This window comes from Centruroides vittatus, unplaced genomic scaffold, assembly GCF_030686945.1.
Source record: "Centruroides vittatus isolate TY-2023 unplaced genomic scaffold, ASM3068694v2 contig_1695, whole genome shotgun sequence".
NCBI lineage: Eukaryota > Metazoa > Arthropoda > Arachnida > Scorpiones > Buthidae > Centruroides > Centruroides vittatus.
Genome location: NW_027121028.1, coordinates 384174 through 401073, shown reverse-complemented (window position 1 = coordinate 401073; position 16900 = coordinate 384174). Strand labels below are relative to the sequence as shown.

General features: G+C 34.5%; 1 protein-coding gene across 1 annotated transcript in view; it reads left to right on the top strand.

Annotated features, from left to right (window-relative positions):
• Positions 1–10: 10 nt before the first annotated feature.
• Positions 11–16900, top strand: part of LOC136969030 (ATP-binding cassette sub-family C member 4-like) — a 44977-nt gene continuing 28087 nt past the window's right edge. Inside the window, exons 1-5 of the mRNA XM_067263101.1 lie at positions 11–52; positions 256–419; positions 803–928; positions 1244–1493; positions 7587–7700. Coding sequence (XP_067119202.1) covers positions 11–52; positions 256–419; positions 803–928; positions 1244–1493; positions 7587–7700 — 696 coding nt within the window. The remainder of the gene's footprint in view (positions 53–255; positions 420–802; positions 929–1243; positions 1494–7586; positions 7701–16900) is intronic.

Sequence of the window (16900 nt, the reverse complement as noted above, 5' to 3'; positions counted from 1 at the left end):
TATAGGACAAATGGTAAATCTTCTAGCAAATGATGTTAACAAATTTTCTAGCGTAAGTTTATATGATTATTTTTCTAAATATTATTTTTATCGTGTTAATTAATATCTTCTTGTTACGAAAATTTATTTGCACAACTAAAATAAACTATTTTTGTAATTTTTACGGCACTCTTCTAATTTTTCGAATAAACATGTAAATTATATACTTTGTTATCTTTCACTTTATATGTTTAAATATTTATATTTTATTCACAGAATATGTTCACTATTTCATATTTCTTCACAAATCCTTTTCTACTGATTACTGCCGTAGTGATGCTTTGGCAATACTGCAGATGGGCCATTTTAGTAGGAATTTCGGTCATACTTCTGTACGTTCCGTTACAAATTGTGTTGGGCAAACTATACTCAAAATTCAGGTAATTATTATTTTACTTTACATAATTATGACATACATACATCTGAAATGAAAAAAGGTATAGTGTGTTTACTACTCTGTAACTCAGTTATATTAGCAGCATTTTATTTACTTAATTAAATTTTTCTTCTTAATCAATCAAATCAGTTTAGGACTTAAAAATTTAATATTTTTCCCAAGAAAAAACATACTTGAACATAATATAAAAATATTCAGAGTACAATAAAGTAAATTAAGTAAAGTAAATTAACAAAATTCTAGATAAATTTTATTGTCATTTTAAATTATGAAATTGACAATAAAATTTTAACTAGAATTTTGTTAATTACACTTTATGTGATCTTACAAATAAATGTATTTTTTAAATAAATTGCATAATGACAGATTGCAGGCAGCTGTACTGGGAGATGAAAGATTGAATCTGTTGAACGAGATAATTGCCGGCATGAGATTAGTTAAAATGTACACTTGGGAGTTGCCATTCGCTTCGTTAATAGAGAAAATAAGGAAGTAAGTATAATTATACTATTTTTATGTTCTTTTCATGTAGAAAACCTTATTCCCTGGAAATTCTGTTCACAATCTGAATTTGTTCTGAATTTTTTTAAAAAATCACAGATAAATAGCAATATTACAAGTCCATAGCTCGACAGTATGTATGGCTTATTAATATGTAGTTTGTTTGATGGTTGTAGAAATTCAAGAACGCTTTTAAGCTTTTTGAATTTCTACAACCATCGAAAGTGACGTATTATATTTGTGTCCCAATATCTTCAATTATTTATATTTTACATTAATTTATGTTCATAATTGCTCTGTTTGTAGAAAAGAAATGAAGAAAGTGAAAATGTTTATATATGCTAGAGGAATACCATTGACATTGGGATATCCTGTGTCAAGACTATTTACTTGTGTTACTTTCCTCGCTATGGTTTCGTTTGGAAGCACTTTAAATGCTGAAATTGTGTTTGTCACTATGTACGTTTCGATTTTCATCTATTTTGGCACCGTTGCTTTGTTTTCGAAAGCAATCAATCTCATTGGAGAAATTTGGGTTTCGTTGAAAAGAATTCAGGTAAAATAATTAGTTTATAGTATATAACGTATATTTAATTAGAAGTACAGTAGAGAGTCGTAAATCGGCACCCTGGTAATCGGAATCGCCGGTAATCGGCACGATTTTCAGTCGGACTGTGTCGTGCCGAATCGAACGTTTTTGATACTAAATTTACTTCTAAAGTATAATTTTCATGTTTCAATATTCTTTAATATGTTTATTTTGTTTGTACAAAATAAAGAAATAATTTTTAACGATACAATAGCCTCGATTATTATTATAAAAATTTTCGTTAGGCTTAAAATCGACGAAAATTCAACGCGAAGCGACACGCAACGGAGAAAAATTTGAACATCGGACAGGTTAATATATTTTTTCGTACATAGACCGTAATCGGAACAAATCTTTAATCTGAACAACCCCAGTCCCCAATTGATTCCGATTTTCGGTTCTCTACTGTATAAAATAATTAATTTTAATATTTTTAGATAAAGATAATTATCTATATATATAAATTAGAAAAAGTGGATGTTTGGATGTTTGTTTGCTATATACGCCTAGGTCATTAAACCAATTGCTACGAAACTCAGCAGTTACGTTTTTATATCGGAAATGTAGATAATGTCTAAAATTTACTCCAAAATATTTATTCAAATAATACAACGAATTTAGACTCTGAAATCCAAATTATTTTTGGTAGACGAATCTCACAGCAATCTCATTGGCAAATTAATTTTATTTTTTAAAAAAGGCTACATCATCTAGCCTTTTTCAAAAAATAAAATCAATTTGCTTAATCAATTAAATCAATAAAAAATACATTTATTTGTAAGATCAAATAAAGTGTAAGTAACAAAATTCTAGTTAAAATTTTATTGTCAATTTCATAATTTAAAATGACAATAAAATTTATCTAGAATTTTGTTAATTTACTTTACTTAATTTACTTTATTGTACTCTGAATATTTTTATATTATGTTCAAGTATGTTTTTTCTTGGGAAAAATATTAAATTTTTAAGTTCTAAATTAATTTGATTGATTAAGAAGAAAAATCAATTTGCCATTGAGATTGCTGTACCAATAATAATTTGGATTACAGAGGCTAAATTCGTTATATTATCTACATATACAGCAACATTTATATATATATATATTTATTTATTTAATTTCTGTCAATCAATAATTTCTATCTTCATTCTAGCCCACCAGTGGCCAAGCGGTCTTCGTACCCCGAACTGCAAGGCGCAAACTCCGTGAGTTCGCGCCTTGCTAGGACACGCTGGTCACGTGGAGTTTTCCGGGTTTTTTCCACGTCTGTAACGAATAAATAAGGGTCAGTTTCCCTTAAAAGACTTTCCGGAAGGCATGCCCTTAGGCAGATCGCTCAAGTGTTGCGTTGTCATAACTTAACAAACAAACATCTCCATTCTATTTGCTGATTTACTCGTAGCGCCAATAGATTGCGCTGCCTTCTGAATGAGCAAAGCAAATGGAATGCTTGAATCGAACGTAAATCAGCAATTACAGTTTCTTAAATTTAAATTGCAAGAAAATATTTTAAAATATAATTAATAATAAAGAAAACGCCCGTAAGTACGAATTCGTCTTATTTAAATTCAAAACAAAACCTTTTCGATAAGTAACAGAACTTTACTGCAACTTCCGAACGCTTTCGGCCTTCACCAAGGCCTGCCTCAGGTTTCTAACTTAACTGACTTATTTTACGTCATTTCTTGGTAGTGTTGTTGACCGAGGGCAATCAAAAAATATTTTCCATATGTAACAACTCTGGTTTTTTTCATTTCTAAACGGTACTTTCTGAATTTTAATAAGCGCCCTCCAGTAGTTAAGTGGACAAAACCACCGAATTCTGGTAGTTTGTTAGTCGGAGGGTTTGGGCATGGCTAATGAGCTGGAGTTTTCCGTGTTTTTTTCACGTTAGTAACACCTAAATAGAGTCCAGCTTCTAAAAAAAGACTTCCCGGAATGCATCTTCCTCAGGACATAGCTCACCTGGCGCGTTGCCGTAACTAAATAAATTAGACTGATTTTAACGAGCGATTATTTATTTGACATCGTCACAATGACAGGCTGCAACTTTTTGTCACAATGTTCTCAATTTTTTTAATGCTGTCTCGCTCCTGTACTTCATAGTTTTCCTGTTAGCAGTAGAGTCGTGACGGTCATCTAGCTAACTGTTTAATGAAAAATTTTGAATCGATGTAACGTGACTTTCGGTTTACATTGGAAGTGCATATATAATTAATCTGGGTCTTTTGATCGACACATATTTGGTCTACATTTTCGTCTAGCTAACAACTTTTTCGAGTTTAAAGAAGGACAGACGGGCACACAGATAGACAAGGGACATCAGTCGGAATTTATTGATTTATAATTTTTTTCAAATTGCAGCCTGATAATATTCTATAAACGCGATATTAACGAGAACATCCTTCACACGTAGTTAGAACAGACGGTTGCAAAGATGTAAACACTTTGTTATCATATGAAGATAATTATTATCGCATTTTTTTATATTTAAACAAATCATATAAAGTCTTTCTAACCTTAAGGTTAAAACTTCAATCACGTGCGTGGCTATCACAACCCATCTAACACGGATCACTTTTCAATTATTACTAGTACAACACTATTAATTAATAGCCGTTGATCATTCTCTCTTCCGGGAAGTCAACGACTACTTTTGGTCGAATTACTTCGATCTCCTTCCACAACAGTATTATTTCTATCAGACGAGCGATATGATGGCATTCGAATAGGAAAATTGTATAATAATATGATACAGGTGAACATTAAATATGTTTAATGTGATTTTTGAGGGTGCCGAGTGTAAATATATGATTCGTTTTTCGCGAAATTTGATTGATTGGCATATTACCATTTGATATTCGGCTGCGAGTGGTACAGATTCTTAGAGTTTACATTAGGAAAAGATATATCTTAAATTTTAAAAAATATTTCCAATTTGTTTTTACCTGAACAATGAGATTGTGCAATTTTGTACTATCTGATTATCGCGATAAACGCGACAATGGTGGACTAAAATAACCAGACTATTTCTATAGTTTTCGTTTTAGTGTTCGTTATATTATAGTGTTTGATTTATATAACTACAAAAATTATCTTATTAAAGAGTTTTTTATTAGGGTGTACTATAGATTACTCCCTATGGAATTTCAGGAGTTTGATTATATATTTGATCTCAGGGGACCGAGACGAGTTCAACGGTACCCTACTTTTGGACCGGAGACGAAAAATAAAAAAGTTATCACACTTTTTAAGTTACCATACTTTTTTAATGCTCTCGTGCAGACGGCACCGTAGTTGCTAGTATTGCCATCTTGCGGTAAAGTCTGCAAACCGTGACGTCGGACTACGGTCATCACCCGGAGCGTTAAACACGCGATACGAGAGCGGAGAGAGCGACGCGACTTCCGATCGTCGCGCGATCGCCGGAAAAAAGTATGATAACTTTTTTATTTTTCGTCTCCGGTCCAAAAGTAGAGTATCGTTGAACTCGTCTCGGTCCCCTGAGTTCAGATATATACACAAACACACGAAATTCCATAGGGAGTAATCTATAGTATACCCTTTTATTCTTCTACTGCACGCAATTTAAAAAAGAAAATTTAAATGTGTTAGATTGGATCCTCGGTGTGATAAACGTTTGTAAATATAGATGAAATACGATAATATAATGTAATAGAAGGATTAGAAGTACCAAATAATCTGATAATCTTAACCTTTGTTGTTATTTTTTGTTCGGGCAATGCCATGCTCATCTGATAGTTATTTTGTAAATATTTATTGTATCTGGGGCAATTGTATAATTTTGAAACAGAAGATACACAGTATATTAAATTTACATAAAAATAAATTATTAATTTATTTTTATGTAAATAAATTACAAGTAACAATTAATTAAATAAATTAATTAATTGTTACTTAGAAATTAAATGAGCAAACTATTCAAATAAAAGCTGTTATTTATTGACTTTAAAAAATACTACGCTTTTGAGTTGCTTTTTGTTAGCCCTAATTAACATATCATAGTATATAATCGAATGCTGTCTAATATATTTTTAAAAACTATAATATATAGGGACAATGACGTATTGAATCAATACCGAATAGTAATTAAATATTCGGTATTCGGCCGAATAGTGAAAAATAGGCCGAATACCGGGTAGTAACCGAATATTCGTTACATCAATAGTATTTATATCTGCCTACATGAGAAATACTGTTTATGAAATTTTCACTTTTTACTTTATTACACTTTATCTGAAAGAAAAATAATCCATTATTTGTCCATTTGACTGATGTACCGTACACATCTTGATTTCCACACGATAATTAGAAATGAAATAAAAATTTCAAATCACATTTTTATTTTATTGTTTACATATTGTTACTTTCTGGTTTTTATTTTATAGCAATATATGTAATATAATACATGCCGTATATGTAGATATAGTAAATGAAGTATTGATATAATCTAATCTGCAGTTTGTATATACTTTTCTGGCAGACAGTGCAGATAAATTGTTATAGATCTGTAAGAGTAATTAGTAGTGATGCAGCGAATATTCGGTTACTATTTGGTATTCGACCTATTCGGCCTATTTTTCGCTATTCGGCCGAATACCGAATACCTAAAAACAGGAGTAAGAAATAACAAAAACACAGTAAATTAATTATTTTAATATTTACATTTAATATTATCGGGTTAGTGTTGTTTGTTTATATTCATTTATAACTGTGAACACAAAATATAAAACTAAATAATATTAGCCACATGTATTCACAATTTATAATTACAAAGATCAGCACACGTACACACCTATTCGTTCGAGAATCGTCGCACATCTGAGGGTCTGACCCTGCCTATTCTTCTTTTTAATCGCTCGTCTTTGCTCTTCCCTTTCTCTTTCCTCTAGCGCTCTAGTCCACGTATGCATATGCATGCATACTTCATAATGCGCGTGCATGGTACTTTTTTCGATTCATCACTTTTCCGTTGTAGATTTCCCATTTAACAATTACGTGACTCATAGCCTGGTGATAACGGAGAAAAGAAACAGACAGAACGTTGATATAAGTCACAATTATGATTTTACAGATTCGAGACAGCTCGGTAGCCTGAAAGGCCCCAGGGTTTCGCTCATGCACGCAAAGTGACTTTCATTACAAGCATTTAGCTTTTCAAAGTTTTTGAGAACAATTATTTGCCTTTGACGGCCACGAATTTCGTGGCAATAAGCTGCCTTGGCTTGTTCGATTATGTTATCAACTCAATTCCATATTTATACTACGTTGAAATATATTCACAAAATAATAAATTTACACAAATTTAATTCTAAATAGAATACATGTACTGTAAATTTAGTTTTGCTTGCCTTTCAGATGCTCTTGCTTTTGCATGAGATTATTTATATATAAAAAGCGAAAAAAATAATAAAAATGCGTAAAACTTAATATAAAAATACCTGCAACTTTAGAACACACATAAACATGAGAATCCACCAAAAAAAAAAAGTCAATAATAACTAAAATCCAGAAAACAAATAAAACTTTCAAAGTAAGGAAATTTCTGTGGCGAAATGTGAAGTAAGCGACACGTGATGCCCGTCTCCCCATCTTCTGTAACCAAAATGGACGAGGATGAAATAAAAGCCTAATCATTAGTAGAAGTAAAAACAAACATCGGCGCGTGTCTAGAACAATAAACTTGAACGGGAGCGAAGATGAAACACGACACTTTGTAACTTATGCCAATTACCTTCTAATATTAAAAAATTAAAATCGTCAATAAACTATAAAGAAATTAAAATTTTTGACTGAATTCGATTACAAACATATTAATAAACTGGATTAAAGTAAAAATACCCGTTTTTCGACGCCAAATTTTCATTAATTAATTTTTTAAATTGGTGCCGAATCGACCCAGGGCATGTAATTTCTATTTGACTGCACGCGCGCGTGACGACAGGTTAAATGTTACAATAATTTATTAATAAATATTTTAAAATAGCATTTTATGGAACATCTTTTTATTATTGATAGTAATATTTGATTGTTTTACGTAGGAATTTCTTCTACTTCAAGAAAAGGATAATAATTCAAACGAAATTGCAGATGAAGGGACAAAACTAAATGAATGTGGGATATGGATGGAAAATGTTATGGCTACGTGGAATAATGTGAGTAAATATATCTAAGATTTTTTAAATTTCGGCATGATACTAATATACCCGTTTATTTTACAATTACATATCTTATATTACCGCGATCTATGTCACATCCGCGATTTTAACGCAGTTGTCAGGGGGGAAAGGTGTAAATAACTGCAATAGCAAAAACGGAGTACTAAACTGGAAGTCATTAGGTGTATCAACAAGTCAATGGGAAAGATGACACATAAGTGTTAGAAAATGCAAGTCATCGTCAACAAGAGACGATCACGTGGCTCCTTTCCCATGACAATTGTATAAAAGAGCGAAAACACTGGAAGCTCAGGGCGATCACTCAGAAGTTATACTTGGAGAAACCTAAAATAGCACATCTACCAACTAAATCAAAGGAGAAGTTTCCGGTAGGGAAGCCAGTGGATCTTCCACACAGAACTTAATCGACGCACGTAGTCATCATTATCACCTACAGGAAAATATTTCAAACCCAGCGATCTCTCTCTTTCTCGAATATAGGCCTAGCTGTTAGATTAAACCCTGTTGAGAAAGGTTTGCCTGTATAATCGCCTAATTAATCGTAATTAGCAATACATGTATTCAACTTATAGTAACTTTTGTATTTTAATAGTTAGTTATATAATAAATGCTTTGTTTATATGTTAAACCTGTCTCCTGTCACTCGAAATCATCGACGCCTGTCAACTTGCTCACCTACCTCGCCACGTGACAGAAAGCCATCCGAAACAACAGTGTGGGTGGTCTTTGCAGACTGTTGCCGATTAAGTGGTCAGAAAGGTTTAACCCCTTACCCACGATTTCTAACTATTTGGTGTAAGGAGTGGGCTGAAGCCAACATATAGGCATTCGACAGGTTTGTCCGCCCAAAGAGGTTGTCTGCAAGAGACAAGTTTTGCAAAGTTTAGGCTAGGTTACTCTAGCACAAAATAAATTTAAAAAATGGAAGAAAATCCACGAGGAGCCACCCTCAGTTTAACAGGAAGTTTTGTCCCATTATTATCAGCATTTTCAGGCTACGCGGCAAGGCTTCGAGTCACAGAGTTTTTCAAATCATTAATGCTGTAGCAATACAATCACGCTCATAGTATGCATTGTCTGGTTTTTCAGGTTAATTAATGCCAAATAGTGCATCATATAAATTTTCTTTAATTAATAGCATCTCCAACCGAAACTTACATATTGAATAATTTTTATCATTTAATTTTTCAATGCTATTACAATCTTTTGAAACTGCCATTTGTGACAGTTTACTTTTGCCAAGAGAAAAAATTATTCTAAGATGGCGCTAAACGTCAGAACAACGACAGTCAAGACACCTTTTGCAGTAATCACTAACTCATTGGCAATGGTTAACTTCTATGTTGCTTATGACTTATTAAAAGATGTCATAGCTTATTGAGACATGCATTTTACATCTTTATCAGCGATTTTAGTCTCATAATCAATGTTAGGGCAGTGTTCCCAACTTTTCGTAAATAAAAGTTTTTGAATTTGCCATAGATATTTTGAAAAGTTGCTACTTTGGTACTACTCAATAAACAACAAATTTTCAAATTGTCTAAAGGCTGTATTACAAAACAAATTTATTGATACAATACAAGAAAAGTTGTACACATAATAGTTGTGTTAAAAAACAATTAACAAAAGTAATTGAATTGTTAACAACACGAACAATATATAATTATAATACATATATAACAAAAATGAAAAAACGAAAACAATAATAGGTTTTAAAACAGACTTAAATCAGAGTTGCTTCTGTCTTTTTGACAACGGTTTGTCAATGTCAGCCTCTCTTATTCTAAATCAATACATAGTTTTGTTGATTAAAAATTTAAAAATGTTCTTGAGTAATTTCGTAATTAGTACAACACGAATTTGTATTATGTAACTCAATTTCAATTCTTAACAATGCCGAAATTAAATTAACTCCAAGTCGATTTCTTTTTTTGGTTTTAAGACCAGCCAACATTAAAAATACACGTTACACATCAGCGTTTCCATGCGGAATAATGAAGGCACTTTGTGCCACTTGAACAATGTTTTTAAACAAATACACATCGTAGAAATTTTTAATTTTTGCTATTTGGGTCCGTATATCACAAGCATTATCAGGGTCTTCATCAAATTTTAAATAAACAGTAATTTTTTCATTCATTCATTCGCAAGTGTGTCGACATTAATGTCAATTTTCATAATTTCAGTAATTGGTTTTAAATTGCACATTTTATTGGCATTAAAAATATTGTTTTTATTCAAAAAATCGAAATGTTTATAAAAATGGTTTCTAATTGGAAATCTTTTAAACGCTTCACTAACTGCTTTTTGGTAAAACTTTAGACATTTCAAAATAAATAATTCGTTGTCCGTTTTACTTAAATCATTAATCAGTGTTCTCGTGGTTATCCCAACATAAATTTTTTCGATAGGCAATAGATTATGTGGATTATGTCGTGGCTATAATTTGGCTATAGGAGGGCGGCGGGCACATCTTCGCCAGAGGGCGCCTTTGTACCATTGGAGCACGAGGTGTGCTTGTTACCTTTCACGTAGAGCTGGTGAAACCTTTATAGTTGACAATAAAGCTGTTATGTTGTTAAACGATTAGATTAATTGAGAATATAGATATCCAAGCATGCGACAATAACGTAACAAAGGGTTATGGGCCCAGGAAGAAAATTCCAGCGTTGATGCAACTGGATTGAACGACCAGCCACGGTAAGCCTAAATTTGCTATTCTTAGAAACCGAACCTTTATAACGAATAGAATGGCCGAAATAGGACATGGTCAGTTACCGAAGTTTACGGGTAACAATTTCACAAGCTGGAAGTACCGTATAATGGCCATCCTAGAAAGTAGAGATCTGGGAAATTGTTAATAGACGACCCACCTACGGATCCCGCCGAAGAGGCGAAAATGGAAAAACACGGACTCACAGGCCAGAGGCATTTTAACATGCGCGATGGATGACACACAAGTGGCCCTTATCTTAACGTGTAGAACGGCAAAACAAATTTGGAACCACTTAAGAGAAAGATATGAAGGGGACCTAAGGAAACAAGCGATAGAGGCCAGAAACAATGTGGCGAGATTAGTAATGAATCGTGACGAGACATGGAGAGATTATCTACTAAGAGGAGAAAAACTTCTAGAGAGTGCTAGGATAATGGGAGCTCAAATAGAAGACGACGAATTCATCACCGCACTATTGAAAGGTTTACCGCAAAAGTACAACCTAACAGCCATGCAATTCGACAACTTAAAGGACCCCAAGATCTCCGATGTGAGAAAAACCTTTGAAAGATATGAAGAAAGAAATGGGCCCGAACAGAGGGAAAACCTCGCAGCCTACAGAGCATGTCACCTACCGAATTATAAAACCCCAAAAGACAATGCACAAAGAAAATCTCGAACAAGGAAAGTGCTATGCTACATCTGCCGTAAACCAAATCACAAGGCAATTGAATGTTGGTCGAACCCGATTAACGAAGCAAGGAATAGAGACAAACGAGATAACTATTTCGATCTCGATAACCGAAGATCAAATTTCAAAACTTCTAAAATAGCTTGGGAAAACTCAGCTAGAGAGGACGATAACCGACAGAGAAAGAAAAAATCAGCTAACGAGGATAACAACCGACAGAGATTAATGACTTTAAACACAAACGGTGAGCCAGATACATGCTGGATCATAGACAGTGGGGCGACCAGTCACATGACCCCAAATCGCCAATGGTTAGAGAACATGAGTGAAGACAGAAAAACAATCACCATGGCCGATAATAATGTCATATACTCAGAAGGCATAGGAGTCGCAGAAATAAGAGACGAAAACTCTAATAGATTACTTCTTGAAGACGTACTATACACCCCAGATCTGAGCAACAATTTTCTGTAAACAAACTGGCAAAGGAGGGAATCAAGATAATCTTCGACGCTGAGAACTGTAAAATACTTGACGAAAGAGGAAATGTCATCACATTGGGCAAGAAGTGGAAAGACCTATACACTGTTAGACTCAGGACCCCCAGCCATGAATACAGTATGAAATCCCACCATAATGACTGGGAGACCTGGCATAAGCGTCTCTGCCATATCAACGGAAATTACATGAACATTTTAGCCAAGAACGAGATGGTACACAAATTTCCACTCGTACCACAATCCAACACACCTGTATGCGATACCTGCATTCGAGCGAAGTTCACCAGGAAGCCCTTTAAGCCAGTGATCACAAAACAATCAAAAAATCCTCTCGATCTCCTACATCTTGACTTAGTCGGACCCTTTAGAGATGAATCAATGGGAGGAGCAAAGTACGTACTCACCATTGTGGACGATTACTCAAGAAAAGTTTTTACCAAATTCTTAAGAGCCAAATCCGAAACGCCGGAAGAAATCATAGACTTCATAAAAAACGTCGAAAACGCAACTTCGAGAAAGGTCAAACAAATCAGATCTGATAACGGGGGAGAATTCCTTAACGAAAACCTAAAGACGTTTTTAAAGGATAAAGGTATTAACCATCATCTGACTAATTACTACTCCCCTGCTCAAAACGGCGTGGCAGAAAAGGCTAACAGAACTCTTATCGAGGGTACCACAGCGCTACTAATAGAAGCGGAACTGCCAAAAAACTTCTGGGCTGAGGCAATGAATTGCTTCACTTATGTACGCAACCGGACACCCACCCAGAACGACATGAAGAGGACCCCCGAGGAATTGTTCTCTGGAAGAAAACCCACTGTAGGACACTTGAAAGTATTCGGCTGTAAAGCATATTATTGGATTCCCAAGATGAAGAGAAGTAAACTTGACTCAAAGGCGGAACTAGGAATCTTTGTGGGATACTCATCCTGTAGGAAAGCCTACCGAATATTCGACCCTACCACTACGACCGTAATCGAGTCACGTGATGTAAAATTTCTAGAAAACCAAAGGGGCAAAGACCTCCAAAAACAAGCGAATCCAACGCAGGACTATACCCTAGTCGAGTGTTTCTCAAACGTTTTGGACCGCGACCCCCCTTCTGCACTTAAAAATTTCAAAGGACCCCCGAAGAATAAGTATGTGTCAAAAAACATCCCGGAGGGAGGGGTTAGGCTCGTATTTAAATATTTATATTATTTTTATTATTTATATGTGCAATTTATTTAAGTAAAAATTATTTTATATATTTTTATTTCTATTATTTCTAAACATGAATCCATAGTAAATTTATAAAATATTTGAAAAAATTGATCTGGCATCAATTTTTCAGCGACCCCCCAAATATTTTTCACGACCCCCACTTTGAGAATCACTGCCCTAGTCGATATAGAGAGGCAGGGCATCGATTCAACTTCTACAGCTCAGGACATAGAAGATACAGAAGTCGCAAATCCTGATAACGAAATCGAGACAGATTACGACCAAAATGAACCTATAGAGGAAACCCACTCTCCAATTAAAGGGAAAAGACCTAGACCACCTCTAAATTTTTACTATGAACCATCTCTAAGTGACTCCGATGTCGAAGAAGACATACCAGAGGACACAAACGATCCAACATATCGACCCAACAACAGAGTCCTGTTATCAGAAAGCAAAGTCATAATCCCGAACAGTTACGAGGAAGCAATGAACCTACCGAGCAAGGACAAATGGATTGAAGCCATGCAAAAAGAGATGCAATCATTAAAGGCTCACAATGTATGGGAAACTGTAACCCTACCAGAGGGAATAAAACCCTTAAAATGCAAATGGGTATACAACATCAAGCTCGACCCCTTGACCTCATGCACAAAATACAAGGCCAGACTAGTAGCCACGGGATGCTTCCAAAAATACGGAATTGACTTCCACGAGACGTTCTCACCCGTTATGAAAGCGGATAGCCTTAGAGGACTTTTGATATACGCTGCTATGCACAACTATGACGTCAACCACCTAGACATAGAAACGGCATATCTGTACGGAAGGTTAGACGAAACAATATATATGGAACAACCCAAGGGATACGTAGAAAATACGAAAATCCAAAGGCAAGTATGCAAATTGAATCAAGCCATATATGGATTAAAGCAGAGTGGCCGAATCTGGTATCAAACACTCAACAAATATCTAATGGAGATCGGCGCAAAGAACTTTCAAACTGACAAGTGTGTGTACATCTATAAACTAGGCACTAGAAAAGTTATCCTGGGAATACATGTAGATGATATAATAACATATCTACTGACAGGAAGATCTTACAGGAACTACTAGAAAAACTACGAAGAAAATTCAAGGTCAAAGAAAGTCCAGACACGAAGAATATTCTAGGCATGGAAATAATAAAAGGAAAAGGAGAGGTAGTAATCAAACAACAAAATTACGTAAAGTGCATACTAGAGAAATACTCAATGCAAGACTGCAAGCCAAGAAGTACCCCACTTGATCCAGACGTTAAACTGGAAAAATATAACGACTCAAAACCGTGCGATCAGAAGTTATACCAAGAAATGCTAGGCTCGTTGATGTTCCTGGCAACGCGCACGAGACCCGATATAGCGTGTGCAGTAACCCTGCTCTCAAAATATACCAAAGATCCAAGAAATATTCACCTGACTGCATTAAAGGGCGTACTCAGATATCTGAACGGAACACAATCGACGGGACTGCGCTTCACACCAGACAGACTAGATGTCAAGGGCCCTCTGACGCCAGCTGGAGAACCCCCCCAGAAAAGAGTATAACGGGATACGTATACTCGATAGGAAAGAACATATTAAGTTGGACTTCGAAGCAGCAACCCGTTACCCCTCTTTCGACTTGCGACGCTGAACTATACGCCCTAGGAAGCTGCGCCAAAAAAGGGATTTGGATAAAATTCTTTCTAGAAGAACTGTTTGGGAAATTGGGAATAATCCAATTGCTATGTGACAACCAATCTGCGATCTCCATAGCAAAGTCAGGCTACACGAGTAACAACTCAAACCATTTAATTAGACTGGCATCATATCTAAGTCAACAGATAGAAGGAGGAACATTTCAACTTAAACATATAAAGACCGAAGAAAACGTAGCCGACGCCTTCACAAAACCGTTAAGCCGACCGAAGTTAAATCTGTTCGTCAAAGACAATTTTTTGTATATGTGAACGCCGCACCCAATCCATGGCCAAATTAGGCAGGGAATCTGTCGTGGCTATAATTTGGCTATAGCAGGGCGGCGGGCACATCTCCGCCAGAGGGCACCTTTGTACCATTGGAGCACGAGGTGTGCTTGTTACCTTTCATGTAGAGCTGGTGAAACCTTTATAGTTGACAATAAAGCTGTTATGTTGTTAAACGATTAGATTAATTGAGAATATAGATATCCAAGCATGCGACAATATCGTAACAGATTATATGCATTAAGAGTTTTAATGTGATCATCATAAGCCAATAATACTTCTGGTTTGATAAAATTAGAGTCTAATACTTTAATAAAACGAACACTTTCTATGTAAAGATGAGATATTAAAGACTTTTCAGATTTGAAGAAGGCATTAAACTCATTGAATAAAGGTAATATATATTTAAAAAATAATAGATAAGCTTTAACGTATGGATTTTGTATTTGATAAAAATAAACTAATATTGTTGATTTTTTCTTCAAATTCTGCGACTCGAAAAACTTCAAATAATATATTCCATCGATTTATTATACAATCTACACATTTTGATAATGCTAGCCATCGTGGTTTGCTGGGACTTATTATTTTAAGCTGTGACTTCTTCATATAATTCTGGAAATCAGAGTATTGATTGTCGCTTTACACTTCGAGAAAAATATGCATATAAACTTTGCAGTAAATTTTCAATATTCGATGGTATCTCGTCAGCGGCACTAACAGTACTAGGTGCGCACTGTGACAAATGCAGGAATTTATTATTACATTATTATTATTGGCTAACAAGTGGGTTTTAAAAGATTCTTCGTCTCCCGTCATTACATTTGCATTGTCTGAACAATATCCTACTATTTGACTTTTGTTTACCTGCTATGCTCGCAAAACTTTTTAAATAAGCACTATCAGAATCAACACGGACAATATCTAAAAAATTTGTTTTCAGCTTATTAATAAAAATACATAGTAAACGTTGATTGGAAATATCTGTGCTTTCGTCTAACAGAACGGATATTTCTTTTATTTTGCAAATTATTTTTTAAATTTTCTCTTATATTGGCAGCAAAAACGTTTTCTATTAAACTCTTACACTTTGTTTTAATTTCATCTGTTTTGCTGTGTCAGAATCATCAAAACAAATTTGACCAACATCGACAATGCGATCGACAGATCGGAAACCGAAATGATGTGAAGCAACTAATGAAGAGTACCGTAATTCTGCAATAACCTTCTTGTAGATTTTAATTTAAAGAATGACTGAGAAATATCTGCGCTTTGAGCAATAGCGGATGCATTTCGTTGGTGCTTATTACTTTTACAATGCTTCACTAAATCAGATTCTTTTAAATTTAGAATTACATTTACATTTACCATCTGATTCTGCTAACCATTTAGAAAATCGTGCGTTTTCCGTTTACTTTTTTCTGAATTTCTGCTTTTTGTACTTGCTTGTTGTCCGTTCAGAAGTTCCCAATTTAGCCGTTTTAGTCTGTTGACTAAGTTCCTCGTCCGATGAAGTGTCACTTTTCTCTTATTCTGTATCATCTTTTGCACTGCTAGGACCAGTTTGCGGTTTTGAACTAACTTTTTACAGGTTAAGTAATACTGAATATGTTTTATTAAACAGTTTGAAGATCAATTACAAAATGAAAAACACTTTTTTAAACTTGATGTTTCTAATTCAGCAGAATTGTAATAAAAAGTAACTCTTTTGAAAAAATAAAAAAAAAATATCACATACATACTCCAGCGGCAGATCATTGGAGTGGGGGCCCCAAGCGGTAAAAATTTCGGGGCCCTCGAACTTAAGTTAGGAAAAAAGTTTCAAGGTAACTCTCATTAAGTTATTAACATAAAAGAAAAGTAAAATAAAATTTCATACCTTACACATTAAAGAAATTTATTTAACAAAAAAACATATTTTTACATGAATTGCCATCTTGTTTTAGGGCCCATCAGTGGCCAAGCGGTTTCAAACACTTTTAGAGCAAGAGAAGTGAATGCTCGATCGAGACAACGAACGAGTTGTTTTCCCAAATGGTAAAGTAAGTCATTTCTGTT